Source organism: Mus pahari, chromosome 17 (genome assembly GCF_900095145.1).
Source record: "Mus pahari chromosome 17, PAHARI_EIJ_v1.1, whole genome shotgun sequence".
In the NCBI taxonomy this organism is placed as follows: Eukaryota; Metazoa; Chordata; class Mammalia; order Rodentia; family Muridae; genus Mus; species Mus pahari.
This window is the reverse complement of record NC_034606.1, coordinates 55,479,120-55,495,495: the sequence shown is the minus strand read 5'-3', so window position 1 is coordinate 55,495,495 and position 16,376 is coordinate 55,479,120. Positions and strand designations below refer to the sequence as shown.

The 16,376-nt window shown below is 40.5% G+C and overlaps 1 protein-coding gene across 2 annotated transcripts in view; it reads left to right on the top strand.

The window, feature by feature from the left end:
• Cpne8 (copine 8) overlaps positions 1–16,376 on the top strand; it is a 181,524-nt gene that overhangs the window by 24,139 nt on the left and 141,009 nt on the right. Inside the window, exons 2-4 of one of the 2 annotated variants that reach the window (XM_021216352.2) lie at positions 5,983–6,023; positions 6,643–6,689; positions 11,779–11,950. In XM_021216352.2, coding sequence (XP_021072011.1) covers positions 5,983–6,023; positions 6,643–6,689; positions 11,779–11,814 — 124 coding nt within the window. In that variant the 3' untranslated portion in view covers positions 11,815–11,950. Of the gene's footprint in view, positions 1–5,982; positions 6,024–6,642; positions 6,690–11,778; positions 11,951–16,376 lie in introns of those variants that run through there. The other variant, XM_021216350.2, reaches the window with a different exon arrangement.

Below are 16,376 nucleotides of genomic sequence, written 5' to 3'. Positions count from 1 at the left end.
CTCTCTCTCTCTCTCTCTCTCTCTCTCTCTCTCTCTCTCTCTCTCTCTCCTGGCTTGTATTTCCTCTCCAGAGTCCTCAGATTTAAACTATCTGCCTATCTGCAGCTGGCAAAGATCGTGCCCCTCCCAGAACAAGCACAAGGCAAATCGTTTGCTGGGTTGGACAATTGGAATCAGCCCCATATCCCACATCTGGAATTAAAAACAAAAACATGTTTACGTATCATAACTAGGTTTTAAAAGACATCAAAACTCTTTACATACCTATCTTTTCTCTGGCACATTTCTCAACATAGCTGGAATCGGAGCTGAGGATTAGTTGGATTCTTAACTAACAGCTGAATTGGTGTGACCATTTTGGTTACTCTGTGCTATACTGTTATCTTTACTGGATATGGCTGGTTAGTTGCTCTATACATTTGTCTTCCCAGTAGTGCTCAAGTCTCTCCATGGAATCTAGCATACATCTGTTGTATTTGTTGCGTAATTGCTGTGCACAAGTAGGAGCCGATGTTCCTTATTTGCTTGGAAAGTGCTTGCAGAATCACGTGAACGTTTAAAGGAAATTACTATTTTTTCGTTCAGAAAAAAAAAAAAAAAAGACCTCAGCTGTTGTTTCAAGAGGCAGGGTCTCAGGATGGCAGTGGACAGTGAGAAATGCAGCAGGCAAGGGGACTGTTGTTCACACTGCCGTTCAGCACAGCGAGGCTAATAACTCTGCAAGCCTCATTATCATCACGGAATGGTTTTGAGCATAAAGTCAGCAGGCGGGGTGACAATCTTAGATGCCTGATTACTGTCCTCCAGGATGACAGCTTCTGCCTCTGCTTCAGGGGTATTCTACTCCCGAGGACTGGAGAGTAAAGGAGCCCCACAGTGAAGTCTGTCCCACATTAAAGAGATATTGGTGACTTCTTGATTGTCGACTGTCCTGGTTTTTGACATGTAAAACACACCTCCTCTGTGAAAGACTGTCCTCTCATACAGGCTGTAATATATTGATTGGCTGACCCTGCGGTTAGTCATCTTCTTTCAAGGGCATAGAGCAGCATCTTCATTGAAACTTAAGGAAGAGAGATCATCAGAGTAACTCAGACACTCTCATGTACAATTTACACTAGGTATTCAGGCTCAAACACACACACACAAGTGAATCTATATAAACAAAATATCACTGTTCTTCAGGTAATGTAAATGTACACATGAATATCACTTGACTCTATAATGTCAATTAGCAATGCTGGAGTTGAAACCCAGAGCTTTACATGTGCTAGAAAAGGAATCTACTACTTAGCTATATCACATTCCTCTGGGCAATATTTCTATAGTATACTACTTTCTAGATAATTCTTCAAGAATTTGCCTTCTTCCTTGTTTTGGCTGTAACTAAATTTCCAAAAGGGAGACAGAACATTCAGCAGTTTCAGCTTAATGCTGTAGTTCAACATCATAAAACTATTGGCATGAGGTTTTTATTATTATTATTATTATTATTATTATTATTATTATTATTATTTATTCTAGTTCAAGCTAATGACAACCCTTGGGAGAGAGCAGCCTTCCCATCTCAAATCTATCAGGGCATATGAGCCTGTGTTTGTGCCTGTGTGTGTTTGTGTCAATATGTGTGTGTGCATTCATGTATGTGACATGTGTATGTGTGCACATGTGTATGTGGTATATGGATGTACGACTGTGTATGTGTGTGTGTTCATGTGTGCACGTGTGTATATGTATGCATGCATGTCTGTGTGTGTGTGTGTACACATGTGTGTCTTGCATAGGAAACAAAGATGCTTCTGTGTGACAAATGTAGTCTTCTTTGGCCTCTTGATCTGTTTCTCTCATTCTGTAGAGCAAGGCCTTTCAAATTGCCCTTCTGATGAGAACATGTTTTGCTTTATACCATTTGGCCCAAGCTGCACATTCCTAACAAACACTTCTGAGAAAATAAGTTGTTTGTTCTGGAATTCTCCAGACTGTTTTAGTCTATAAAGAACAGGGAACTGGAGTCAGGAGAATTGGCATCATGAGGTCATTTCTTACTGGAATTATGTGTCTTGTTTATTAAGTTACTTTTTCTGGGCCTCAGCTGAGTTTTCTTATTTATAAAATGACTTTTAAAAAATTGTTTCTTTTATTTTTGAGATTATAACATAATTAAATCATTTCTCCATTTCCTTTTCTTCCTCTAAACTTTCCCTTTATCCCTCCATATTCCCTTTCAAGTCCATGTTTCCTCACTAATTGTTGTTACGTGCATGCATGCATATATATAATATATATTATTTATACATATTAATATGTACTATATATATATATATATTTCTAACTAAGATCTGCTTAGTCCGTCTAGTGTTACCTGTATGTACATTCTCAGGGTTGACCGGTTGGTGTTGAAGAGCCAGTTGGTGCGTCTTTCCCTGGAGGGGAAGACTATTCCCTTGCTCTCAGTATTCTTTAGTTGTCTGCAGTTCCTTGTGTAGGGTTGATACCGTCTGGGCTTTCCCCTTCCCAATTTGACCTGTCTGTTGTCGGCATCCTTGCTCAGCTCATGGGTCAGCACGGATGCTGGTGAGACTTTAAGTGCATAGCCTCTGATCTTACACAGTCTCTCAGGACACTTTCTGGTTCTCTGGCTCTTAGGATCCTCCAGTCTCTCTTCTTCAATGTTCCCAAGCCTTGAGTTGACTTGTAGATGTATCTACTGAGACTAGCTAGGCTCCACAGCTCTGCTTAGAATTGGTCATGCTTCTCGGTAATGGTCTGGTCTCCGTTTGTTGCAACGAAACTTTTGGTTGGGGAATGAGGAATACACTTACTGTGGATGTAAGGACAAATACTTAGATGTAGTTAGAGATTCTGTTGGTTTAGGAAACTGGTCCTTGTTGGTTCTTCTCCAAGCTGCATGACTTCACTGAGTCTAGGTGGTTGGGTAAGTTTCCAGTACCAGACATGATTTTCCTCTTGTTGAACAGGTCTGAAATAAGAGAGCTATCGGTTACCACCAAGGTATGTGTGCCACCACTTTGTCTAGAGGTTTCTTGTGCTGGTCTGGTCATTGTCATGGTTCCTAGGCATCATAGTCAAATAGGATAGATCCTATTGGTTGCTTCCCCTGCCTGGAAGTTGCCATGGTGCCTTCTGGTCCCATTGAATCGTCAGGGAAGAGGTATTTAAGTCAGTTCCAGCTCAGTGGTTTCTGAGCTCTGTTTCCGAAGTGTGTGGTGTCTTAAAAACATGAGGACTTAACCTTCTACCTTGCGTGGGAGGGTGTAGCCAGGGCGTAGTCGAGAGGGGCAATGGCAGTAATCTGTGCTATCTGGGAGTCTTTTCAACAGTTCCGACCCAACAACTCAAAAGAGGGCTTCTGATGGCTGCTGTTGGGGTTTTGGATAGATTGTCTTTGGTTCTAGGAGGAAGCATTACCAACTGAGATGAGAACTTTGATTTAAACTATATATGTCTTTTTTTTGTTTTTATATACAGACTTGTGTGCATTATATGCTTCCCTTTTAGGTAGATAATGAGTGATTCCCTGTGACTTCTTCAGGCATCCTTCCCTGCTTTATCCTTTTTCTCTTCTCCTTTTGTATTTATCTCCACTAGCCTTCCCTAATTAGAGATCCCGTTTTCTGGTTTCCCAGCTAAATCCCTTGTACCCAATGCAGCCCCTGCTGCCCACCCTGGCAATGGTTCCACTGTACCTTCCCTGTGTCTGCAGTGACTGTAGGGTATGGACTCACATTTGAAGGTTTGGAATGAGGAGCCTTTGATTAAAAAGAACGTGCAACTCTGTCTGCCTGGGTCAGGTTACCTCACTCAATTTGGTCGTTTCTAGTCCTACACAGTAACAGGAGTGGATTTCTTTTTTAACCAAGTATATATAAAGTTAAATATTTTGTCCAAAATTTTGAGTGGGCTTATGGTTGAGGTGCAGTGTGATTATTGTTGATTGTTGGCTCTCCATCCATAATTTAAAATTTTGACTTTTATGAATTTTCAAAATGTGCAAGCACAATATCCTTGCATTGACTCCAAGTCAGATATTCTCTGTTGTATCCTAGTCATATGACCTCAGAAGAGAACAATGTCTATTTAGGCAGAATTGGAAAATTAAAGCTTAGTTGTCAAGATCACATTGAAGGAGCCGGGCATGGTGGTACATGCCTTTAATCCCAGCACTTGGGAGGCAGAGACAGGTGGATTTCTGAGTTTGAGGCCAGCCTGGTCTACAAAGTGAGTTCCAGAACAGCCAGGGCTACACAGAGAAACCCTGTCTTGAAAAACCAACCAACCAAACAAACAAACAAATCACATTGAAGAAGTTCTGGGCTTTTCAACTTCTTGCGGCTAAAAATCTTTATTTTATATTTTTAATTAAAGATTGTAGCTAGTCTTATATGAGCACAGCACTAGAATTACATTATAGTCTTTAAAAATGTATTTGGCATACTTTGAGTCTCAACCACATTGCTCTGGACTCTCTCGTTTCCTGGAACTTTGAAGGAAGTAACTTAATTAACCTTGTTTTAGAATTTTCATGGGCAGAAGTTGGAGCCACTGGAAGGGCCAGAGAATTATTACTAAGTGGAAAACTACCTTTGCAGATATAATATCACAGTGCCTTCTCAAGTGGAAATGTTTTGAATTACCATTTGCCAACCGCTGCTGGAGTCTGGGAGTCTGCATAAGGGACTGAAGGATTGGTTTTCTTTGATTTCTATGTAGCATAGGACTTTTAAAATCTCACTTAATTTCAAATACAAGCATGTCTTCTTTCTTTCTTTTCCCTGGGAACACCTCAAGAGGTGGCTTCAGGTTGCCACCTGTGCTGTTGGTTGACTGTCTTTATTTTTCAGTGACAGTGACAGTGGAAGTGGTAGCTTTTGAGATGTGACTTTTTAGTGCTTGCCTACCTTATTAATCATAAAATGTTGAACCTAACTCTTATATTTTGGTGCTCAAGTGTGTGTGTGTATGTGTGTGTGTGTGTGTGTGTGTGTGTGTGTGTGTGTGATTGTTTTTGTGGGTAAGCCAGAGACCAACACTGATATTTTCCTCCATTTTTTGTCACCTCACTTTGTGAGGGAGGGTCTTTCACAGAATCAGCAGTTTGCTGATTTTGCAAACCTGCCTGGTTGTTGAGCTTCAGGGACCCACCTATCTCTGCTCCCCCTGGGTAGAGCATATGGGCACATGGTACACTACCTGGCTTTTAACATGTGTGATGGGGCCCTGCCTGACCTCAGTCTCCAGGTTTGTGTAGTGAGCACTTACTGACTGAGCCATCTTCCTGGCTCCTGGACTTAATTTTCTAATGATAATCCAGTATTATACAATGTGTAATGCAATGTATAGGATTGTATTATTGCTGTTGAGGGTAACAGAATAACCCAATGCCTGTTTTCTGATTTCACATTATTTTGTTACAGATGCGAAAATACATGCAACATTTTAAGTCAATAGTTGTATTAGCTTTGCCTAGTTTTTTATATGCCTGTATTAGAAAGATTGCTTAAGCAAGATCTATGTGCTCATCAGAAATCACCAGACTAGAAGGCTGTTTGCAACAGCCCTTCAGGGCTGACATGGAAGGTGCTCTCTACTGCCTGCTGTTATGTGTGTCCATGCGGCCACAAGCTGAGTTGCTACATTTGTCTTAGTAACTGACTCTCATTTCAGTTGGGGAATTCGGTCCAAGCATCTGCAGGGTCTCAATGATGAGTTAAAAGGAAACCTGAATTAGTGACATCTGCACAGACATTGTAGTTCCACAGGATGGAGAGTCAGATCGTTGCTCAACTATAATGCAGGACAAGGAAACGAATCGACTGATAACCAGTCTCAATAAGAGGAGCAAGAGGCAGAGAATTCATATTTAGTTCCATGTGTGTGTTTGCATATTTATATTTCCTACAGTTACAGAAATCTAAGTGTTTGGTTTTGTAATTAACTAGTGTTCTCTGTTTTATTTAACAGAAATCTCCTTGATAGAGATACATTTTCTAAGTCTGATCCAAGTAAGTCAAATTTTGTTTGTTTTACTTAATCTTGCAAACGTTATGTGAAATTTACTATTTCTGTTTATGTTTTTTTTTTTTAACTGAGTAAAGACATTGAGATTTATGGTAAAATTCTTTGCACCTCATTTGACAAGTGGTAAGATTCTTCTTATAATTCATGATCATTGTGTAAAGTCTTTAATCTCCACTTCTTAGACTTTATCAATTAATGAAACACCTTTCTTGTTTACAAACAGTGCTGTTGAGTCACTGATATAAATGCAGAGTATGTTTGCCTGAGGTTGGCACTTCTGAGGTTGCTCTGAGTAATTTAAGTATTTTAAAAGCAGCTTACACACGTTATAAAACACTGATAGTTGAAATTATTGTAGTACAGTTTTAAAACATATCTACATCTATCGTGTAATATGAAGGCATTATTACCAATGGTAATATTCTCTGTATGCTAAAATATGGTCATATTTAAATTCTGGTGATTTTTTTTAAGCACTAGAATTAAGCCTGATTTTGTTGTTATTGTTGTTGTTGTTTTTAAAATGCATCCTTTGGACAGTTGAAATAGAAATCATGTACATTTCTACTAAAATTTATATATGTGTTTTTTCATCTTTTGTAGTTTGTGTCTTATATACACAAGCAGTTGGGAATAAAGAATGGAGAGAGGTAAGAGAAACCATGTTTTCAAAATCACTGTGCAGAAAATCCAGCGTGGGTTATAGTGAAGAGATTTTTACCTGTTTAAGTTATTTTGAGTGTTCCTCAACCCAAAGATTAGATTTATAAGTTTTCGATTTTACTAAATTGCACTCCTGAGCTTCTCATGTAGTCTTCCAGACCCGAGACTTGTCCAGTTGACTTGGTTCCCTCTGTGCCTTATGTCTGTGGAGGCAATCTCACTTTTAGAAGTCAATGCTTGAGTTTTTATAAAAATGCCTGACCAAGGGATCTTAAGTGGAGGCAGTTACTGGCAAATATCACCTGCCTTTTAGTTATTTACTTACATTTTATTGTCAGAAAGGAGCTTGTTGTTTGGAAATAAAACAGGAGCTCACTTTTCCTCACATAGACATGCGTCGTTAAATGAACAACTGCCAAACAGATGAAAGATTCCAGCTATCGTGTTTTCCGGAGCATGCGCACCCTAAGGGAGAGGCCAGCAGTTGACAGTGTGGCCTCTCAGTTCCCTGGGCTTTGCCGCTTTTCTCAGAAAGGCAGCAGATCCTTTTAATGGGGTCACAGTATGTGGCTCGCCTTGCCTAGTGCAGTTCTTGTATTTGCTGTATTAGAATGCTTCTCATTAGTTACCTTTTGAATTGTCTCAGTGGCAAGGCAAACAGTTAATCAAGACTAACATATTTTATGCTCGACTGGGGTAAAAACAACTCAAATATCGGTAAAGATGGACTGCCAGTGTGATGCTGCGTAGCGGTTTCTCTCATGTCTGTTTCAGCGAGCTTTTCATTGCTACAGCAAATGCCTGACACTGCTTCTGTATAAAGAAAAATAGCTTCTTTGGGGTTCTGGTTTTAGAAGTTTAGTCTATGCTTGCTTAGTTCTCTTCCCTTGGTTGAGATAATGCTTAGTGGGAGAGCGAGTTTCTCCATTGCCAGGAAGCAAATGAGAGCTGGGAGGGGCTGGGGCTAGCGCTCTTAAGAATCTCCCTCTGGACATCACACCTTCTCAACAGTAACCCTTCTGAAATCGACCTTTTAGTGAGTGCACGGGATTTTGGGTAATAATAAACTTAAAGTATTCAGGGCCTGTCCTCCCAAATGTAATGGCTGTTTCAGAATGCCCATTTACTCCACCCATAAGAGTTATGAATCCTTCATTATTTCAGTGTTGCTTGGAAGACTCTGTGACACCGGTAAACTGAAGGGCGAGCCCTATAAAGACAAGAGTTACACACATTCCCAGGAATAGTTGTGAAACACACATGGAGAGAAGTCAGGCCACAGAAAGGAGTTGGATCACAGCAAAGAGGAAACTCAGCAGGGAAGAATTCCCTAATACTCATGGGTAGCCTTCTAGCATACTGCCACCAGATGTGGAATTTAAGGGCTAGTGTAGCCCCACACACTATGGTCTTTTTGATTGCGTCATGTATGACCAGTCCCTTCAGCAGGCTCTGCTTATTCCTATATCATTCCCAAGGAGGCCTTTCTGCCTGTATTCCCGTCATCAGAGGCTCTTTGCTGGGATCCGGAGTGGGTTGGCCTGGCATTCCTTTGAAATCCGCATGGGGACATTCATGACTCCCTTTCTAGTCTGATGGTGTGCCAACCTAGAAAAGCCAGTATTACGGTGGACGCTGAAGTTGGCCTACAGCTTAAACTACCTGGTCCCACTCAGACTGTACCATGAGTTCATCGTGGATGGCTAAACTTGGGGAAATGAGTCTCTCGTAGGTCCTGGGTGTGGAGGGCACCCAACAGCCTCTCTTCTGACATAAGTGTTCAAACCAAATTTTCAGTTCTTCCGTCTGGAGCTGCGATTAGTGGTAGCTGAGGTGCTCACAGCGCGTCTGTCCTCTCGTGCGTTCAGGGAATCTGGTTCCCTTTTTGTCTCTACTCTTCTGACTTCATTGAACTAACTGTATGTGTGTGTGCCTCTTTGTCTGGCTGCCCTGCAGAACTTCCCAGGCTTGCTGCCTTCTTCCCTTTGATCCCAATTCTTTCCTTAAATCTGACTAAAAGCAGCCAGGGATGCCCATGCTGAGAACTGAGTCCTTTGTTGTCTTGGAAATTTTCTTTGTCAGACAAACAAATCCATTATCTCCAAGTTCAAAGGACCAAAAAGTCTCACAGCATGGCAAAAAAAGCCTCAAATTGGCTGGCAGGGTATAAGGCCTTTGGTCCATTTTTCTGTGGAGTGCTGGCTTTTTGTTTGAAACCCCACCAACAGACTGTTACTGTCCTTGTTCCTAGCTTTGGACAGCACTGGGGACAGAATTTCAAGTTTTTCCCCCACCCTATTCCACCTGACTCTGCTGTTTCCTGTGAATTCTACAGGGTCACATCATGTTAGCTTGTTAGCATACAACATCCACTGAGACCACTCAACTTCCTGGTGCTGACATTTTAGACCAGCCAACCTTCTTTTACTGTGACAACTACGCGTTTGAGATATTTATTGTAGCAATGCAGGTTTTGTTTGATGACTGTAAAGATCTGAGTCTGTGACTTCCTTGGCCGAAGCAGTTATCTGTTGGCAGAAATGCATAGCAATTCAGAGCTGTTCGCCTCAGTTCTAGGAATAAAAAGAAGGTTAGGAGATGGTCACAGTCTTGCAGTGCCTTCAACAGAATGCTTCCAGTGACTTTATGGTGGGAACTGCGAATGGCCACCATAGGTGCATATGGGTCTTTCATATTTACCTCAAAACTAGTCATTGCCATTTCCCCACGCTTGTATTACAGTTTCTATAACTATAGCTAACAACATTTTTTTTTCAATTACCCTGATTTCTTTTCCGTATTGTCATTACCTAATCAGTCATCAAGAGTTGTGTATTCTCTTTCACAAAGTAAAGCTGAGCAACAACTTACTGCTTCACTACCTTTTCCATTCACATCCCGTGTGTGTGTGTGTGTGTGTGTGTGAGAGAGAGAGAGAGAATATGTGTCTGTGTATGAGGCGGCCTCAAGATGACATCAGGCATATTTCTTTGTTGATCCGACTGAGCCAGAAGCTTGCTGTCTTGCTTAGGCTTGTAGGCAAGTGAGCCCCTGGGGCCTTCCCTCGGCTCCCTAGTTTTGGGGTTATAGGCCTGTGGTCATGGCTTGCTCTTTTTCCCCATGCCTTCTGAGGACTTGGTCTAGGATCCTCTTACTTAAAGTGAGTTCTTTTACCCAGTGAGCTATCTCCCCCACCTCATAGTGAGCTATCTCCCCCTTTGTTTTCCTTGTTGCAATGTTCTTTGGTCTGTTTGACTGTCTGCCTGTCTGTCTCTCTGTCTGCCTGTCTGTCTGCCTCGATTGTTCTTTTATTTGGTTATACATTTGATTTTCCTGAATAGCTTTGCAGTCCCCTGACACGTGCCCTCAGTTCCCCTTTTTCTCAGCCTGCTTATGCAATAGACAAGTCATGACAGACCACAGGTGCCACGCAGGGGAGAAGAACGCTATGCTTCAGTAACCAGTGAAGGAAACCACAGGAAATACAGAACCAGGCACTTAGCCAGTGCAACTGTGGAATGACGACTGTCAGAAAATCCATTACCTAAGGGGAATTTGAGGAACAATGGTGTAAAATGTTCAAGACTTCACCTGAGTGTTCTTGTTGCATGTTAATAAACTAAACTCAACGTTTTGTTTGGTTAAAATCAGTCTCAGGTTTTTCTTTTTTTTATTGCACAATTAGTGAAGTGATTTTTTTTTAAAAATATAATTTGCAAGCTCTTTTATCCATTTAATAATGGATAACAACTGTTTTAAGCCATTCTAATTTATTGGCTAATTTATTTTATTTTTATTTTTTTTAAAGATTTATTTATTTATTTTATGTATATGAGTATGCTGTAGCTGTACAGCATGTATGTTGTGAGCCATCACATGGTTGCTGGGAATTGANCTCAGGACCTCCGCTCGCTCTGGCCCTGCTTGCTCCAGCCCAAAGATCTATTTATTATTATTATTTTTATTTTTATTTATTTATTTATTTATTTATTTGGTTTTTCGAGAACGGGTTTCTCTGTGTAGCCCTGGCTGTCCTGGAACTCACTTTGTAGATCAGGCTGGCCTTGAACTCAGAAATCTGCCTGCCTCTGCCTCCCGAGTGCTGGGATTAAAGGTGTGCGCCACCATGCCTGGCCTACTTATTATTATATGTAAGTACACTGTAGCTGTCTTCAGATCTACACTGTAGCTGTCTTCAAAGGGCGTCAGATCTCATTATGGATGACTGTGAGCCACCCTGTGGTTGCTAGGATTTGAACTCAGGACCTTCGAAAGAGCAGTCAGTGCTCTTAACCACTGAGCCATCTCTCCGGCCTAGCTAATTTATTTTTTACAATAAACTTAAGAGGCATGGGTTATTGTAACCATTGTACTAGGAAACAGAAGCACAAATGGATAAGCGCCTTGATCAGTGATAGTTGGTTATAAATTTAGAATGGTACCTTGAACCACGGCTGTCTCAAACTGTTGCTGGTGGACTACTCTTGTGTACACAATTATTATCCAATTCCACCTATTACGTTCTGATTTTATAAAGGTAAAGCCATTTCATGTCATTGGGGGTACATTGTAATTATTTCTGAAGCTTGAGTCTAAAAAATCAAAAACCAAAACCAACAAACCCAAAGTCATATAAGAAGCTGATGCTTACCATTTAGGTGGCACATTATTAAGATAAAATGCTGAGGTACAATAGACTATTCTGCTGCCCTTTTGTTTATTATTGAGAGAACTGAAAATGGTGGTTACAGGAAACCACATTCAAAGGGTGATGTGAAGACCAAGCCGGACCCAGAGCTCTCCTGGATGGTAGAAGCCATGGGTGAAGACTGAGAAGCACTGGATGTCTTAGCTTGCTTGTTTTTCTACCAAAGAACACTGTCGTTTGGATACATTATGAGGAACGTATTTATCTCTTCCCCAGTTTGGAAGCTGTGCAGATTAGTACAAGGGGACCAAGCCTTAGCACGTCACTCAGTGGTAGAAAGAAGAAGGGAAAGAAGACTGGGCCAAGATGGAGCTGGGATGAGCTCACAAAAGCATCCTTATCTCAGGAACCCAACTTTCTCTAATCAGGAGGCTGCTCCCCTGGAAGAGCCATTACATCGTTAGAAGAACAGCACACAGTATTACCTCTTCAGAGCCCTCCGCTCAGCTCTGCTGTAGGGCTCTAAATGAGGGGAGAAAGTGTCCAACATGTGAGCTCCGTTCAACCATGAATAGCAAGGAGAAGGCACTTTCAAGATAGTTTCAAAAGAGCTGACAGGATCAACAAACATGAGAACAATACAGGAACATAGGGAGGAAATGTGGATGCAGGAGACAAGCACGGCTTAGCTCTTAAAGGAACTGACCAACAACAAAACACACCCTATTTGATGCTTAATCCCCATAACACTTATTAAGAAGGACAAATTCTTTAGCTCACAGAATATAAATATATCCTTTACGTTTCCCAGGGTAAAACAGTGGGCTGGTTTCTTGCTGACTCTACGCATGTGTCACATGAACAATGATGAGTTCAGCTCCTACAGTTGTTCCAGTAAGAAATATTAGTTGCTAGCAGCAATAGCTGGCATATAAGTACTATACACTTAAGGAAACACCAGGATTATGAGAGGGGAGACTTTAAAACAAACAAACAAACAAACAAAAACCAAAACAAAATAAAACACTACCAAGCAGCAGGTAATAACGTTCTACATTATAGAATTCTGTTCTGGGTGCTTGCCCAGCGAATGATAGGAAATGGTCCTTGGGGTATACTTGGCCTCAAATCCAATCTGTAAGTGTGGTGTTACACAGCTGCTGACAGCGAATGCAATCTGAAGCGACACTCATGCATGTGCAATGCTTATGAAGAAAAATGATGCGTTCAGGTTGAGCTGCATAGGATTGCCATATTTTCTATGTAAAAATGATTGTCGCTAGGCAATTTCTGGTGATTCGGCCTAATATTGTTGCTCTTAAGTCCTCTGGGAGCAAATTCAAAATGTTCCTTTCTGATTTCTATGCTTCAGTACACAGGTGAGAAGGTGTGTGTGTGTGTGTGTGTGTGTGTGTGTGTGTGAGAGAGAGAGAGAGAGAGAGAGAGAGAGAGAGAGAGAGAGAGAGAGAGAAGGACTCAGTCTTGAAGTAAGAGCTAACTAACCCCTGTGCCATGTGAATAAAGGAAGGTTTGTTTTGAAAACAGTGCGGAGACTGGATAGTCACAACAGCTGTCTTCCGATCCTTAAAATATTTTCATTTAGAAGTGGATATGAAGCAGTAGAGTGGGGCACTATAAGGAAGACCTTTGCAATGTTAGTTAGCATTTGTCACATGAGATTGAGTTCCTAGCAACTGTGCAGAGAGGCATCCTGGATGTCTGGCAGGAAACATCCAATGAGGGCTATGCTGACAGCAGGAAGAGCTTGTTCTTTGTGCTAATATTCTTGTAAGTGTGTGATTTCACGTTGATAGGGGCTTCAAAACAAAACTTCTAGTAACTATCGGTTCTTTCAAAAACATCAGGATGAGACATACTTATCTAGCTATTTCAGATCAGACTTAGAAAATATAGGCACTTTCTTAACAACTTCACAAAAAAAATTATTTCTTAATCTTGACAGCATTTAGTGAGTACTAATTGTGCAGCTGGTGTGGCAGTTATAGTATAACCTCAAGTAGTGTGTACCTCAAGAAGTGTATTGTCCAAAAAACAAAACAAAGACAAAAACAAAAACAAAAAAAAGGCCGGGAGGTGGTGGCCCACACCTTTAATCCCAGCACTTGGGAGGCAGAGGCAGCAGAGGCAGGCAGATTTCTGAGTTCGAGGCCAGCCTGGTCTACAGAGTGAGTTCCGGGACAACCAGGGCTATACAGAGAAACTCTGTCTCGAAAAACAAAAAACAAACAAACAAACAAACAAAGTGTATTGTATAGTTAGTTTTCTCAGCAACTTTAATTTGTTTGTATATTCAAATTTACTGACTTAGATACTGTTGTGGGAAGTATTAAGTCAGATCAGCAAGTTCCTGTGCTATGCCCAGCTATTCTCTGCCCCAGTGGGTGGGATCATGTTTTTCTTGCAGGGGATTCTGCTCACATTCCCAACCATCCACCCACTGTGGTCATCAGCGGTCCCAAATCCCAGTAACCCAGTAAAATCAAAACTCTAGAAACTTGCAATTAATCAGTCAGATTTATATATCAGTAAATTCTCAATTCACAAGATGCCCAAATAATAATTTCAGAGCCAATTGATAATGATACAAGCTGCCCACCTAGATTAGACAAGTTATTCCAATTACTCTGTCCCTATATATTGTAGCTCTCCATGGCTATTTAAAGCCAGGCAGAATCTGAATGGTCCTGTTCATTCTCCATTTTCTTCCTTCTTTTTCTTCCTTTGTTGCTCCCGGTCTCTGCAACTCTTCGCTCCGCCTCCCTTTTCCCTGCTCAACCACAGGCTTCTTGTTGTATTAAGATTTAAAGTGATTGGATAGGGAAGATTCTGCTACATATCACCTTTTCTGTTCAAATTAAAAAAAAAAACTTTTCTCACAAATATAAATTGATCACAACTATTACCATTTTGTAATTTATAAGGTACAAGATAGAACTAATACCCAGTCCATCCTTATTGTTACTAAAATAGAACACTGTCATCTATCCTAACTTAAAAGACTTATAATTCTACACCTGACTTATGTCCTGGCTTTAGATTGTATGCCATCTGAAACCCATCCTCTCAAATCTGTTCTCTCAATGCTAAATAGCCTGGGTTGGCTCTGAGACTATAAGTAGTCTTTCAAGCCCATCAGAAATTCAAGAATGACCAACATTATCTGAAGATATAGGATGCCTAACATAGCTTCCAGAACTGAGACAGCCGCTTACCCATACAGCCCCAGTAAGTCATGACACCCCACTATTATTTTTCATCTATCTAAATTAAGGGTGATTTATCAAAAGCATTAACTTACTATGAGTTCATGTTCTGAGATGCATAACATTTAGATAGCAGAGATCAACTGGCAAAGTGATTAAATAAGAAGCAACATAGTTTAGTCAAATACAAGATCATCTTAAAACGCTCTGTAGTCAAAGTGTTTAAATTGTATCTGACACTAGTATAATGATATTTTCTTTAGCATATCTTATCTAATGATCATGCATTATGAAAAACTCATAAAATAACGAATCTCTTAATACTTTCAGCCCTATAAATGATACAAGTTGTCATAAGTTTTGAAGATTCAAAATCCCCCAAATGGTTGCATGCCAATAGAGACTTGGAAAGTGCTTTTAACCTCTGTGAGTTAGAGTTTAGTTCTTCAAAATGAATCCATCTGTGAATTACTCTTAGACATTTAAACTACAAAGTCGATTAGGGATTTCATAAATTTCAATGTGAGGGAAGCACACAGCTGCAGTTTATAAATTTCAAATATTGTTGCTTAAAATGATTAACATTGTTGGAGTTGTCTTTGGTGGGCTTCCTTTCAAGCACGCTTAGTAATTCAACATTTATTCATCTCCACGGTGAATCATGAGTGTGTAACACCTACTGAGAAGTCACTGGGAGATTCTTCATAGCTCAGCTTTCTTAAATTCACAAATAGGATTTCTGCCATGAAACACATGTGCTTCTTTATCTTATACTCTTGAAACCCTGTAATGTTATTATGGGCCTTGTTACTTTTTACTTCATAGAATAAATATCAAGCTTTATGACATTTTATTGGTACTTGTAGTCTGGGTTCTCTAGAGAAACAGAACCAATAGAACAATCACCTATATGTACATATTACACACACACACACACACACACACACACACACACACACACACACACAATCAGCTTAAGAAACAATATCCCAAGAGTCTAACAGCAGCTATCACACATCTGAAAGCTGAGAGTCCAGTGGTCCCTTGGTCCTTGCACCACAGAAGGTAGACTAGTACAACCAAGGCTGCTCGCAGCAGAGCCACCCAGAACCTAATCGTTGCTTAGTCTATACCAGACTAGCAGAGAAACAGAAGACCTGAAGAGAGGATGCATCCCCCAAACACCAGAAGAAAAGAGGAAGTCAAGATCCCAGCTCTACCATGAATTCACCCCATCCTGAACACTGTAAATCCCTCTGCTGAAAGAAGAAAGAGAACAAAAATACAAACAAAAAAGAAAAGAAAGACTCAACCAACATACTAACTCCCGATGCACAAATCCAACACAGAAATAAAACCACTATGGAAAACCAAGATAACTTCTCCTCAAACCTACCAAACCCGTAATAATGGGCCCTAATGAATGTGACCAGAAAAATATATAAAACCAAACTCAAGGGAATGATTATAATTGTGGTCAACTAACTCAAAGAAGACAAAGGCTAAGATCAATGTTATAAGGAAATTAACCCAAGACATGAAATTAAAAAGAATAGCAACTTAAACTGAAATGATGCTAGAAATGAAAAACTCAACAAGCCAATTAAAAACTTTAGTCAGAGCCTTGCCAACAGACTGGACTATGCCCAAAATAGAGAGCCAGGAACTAAAGACAAAGCAGAGAAATTATATCACCTAGTAAATTTCAGTGAAAAATTAAAACATACAGAGGAAGAGGGGAAGGGAGAAGAGGAAGAGGGAGAGAAAGAGGGAGAGAGAGGAAGGGGGAGAGGAGAGGGGGA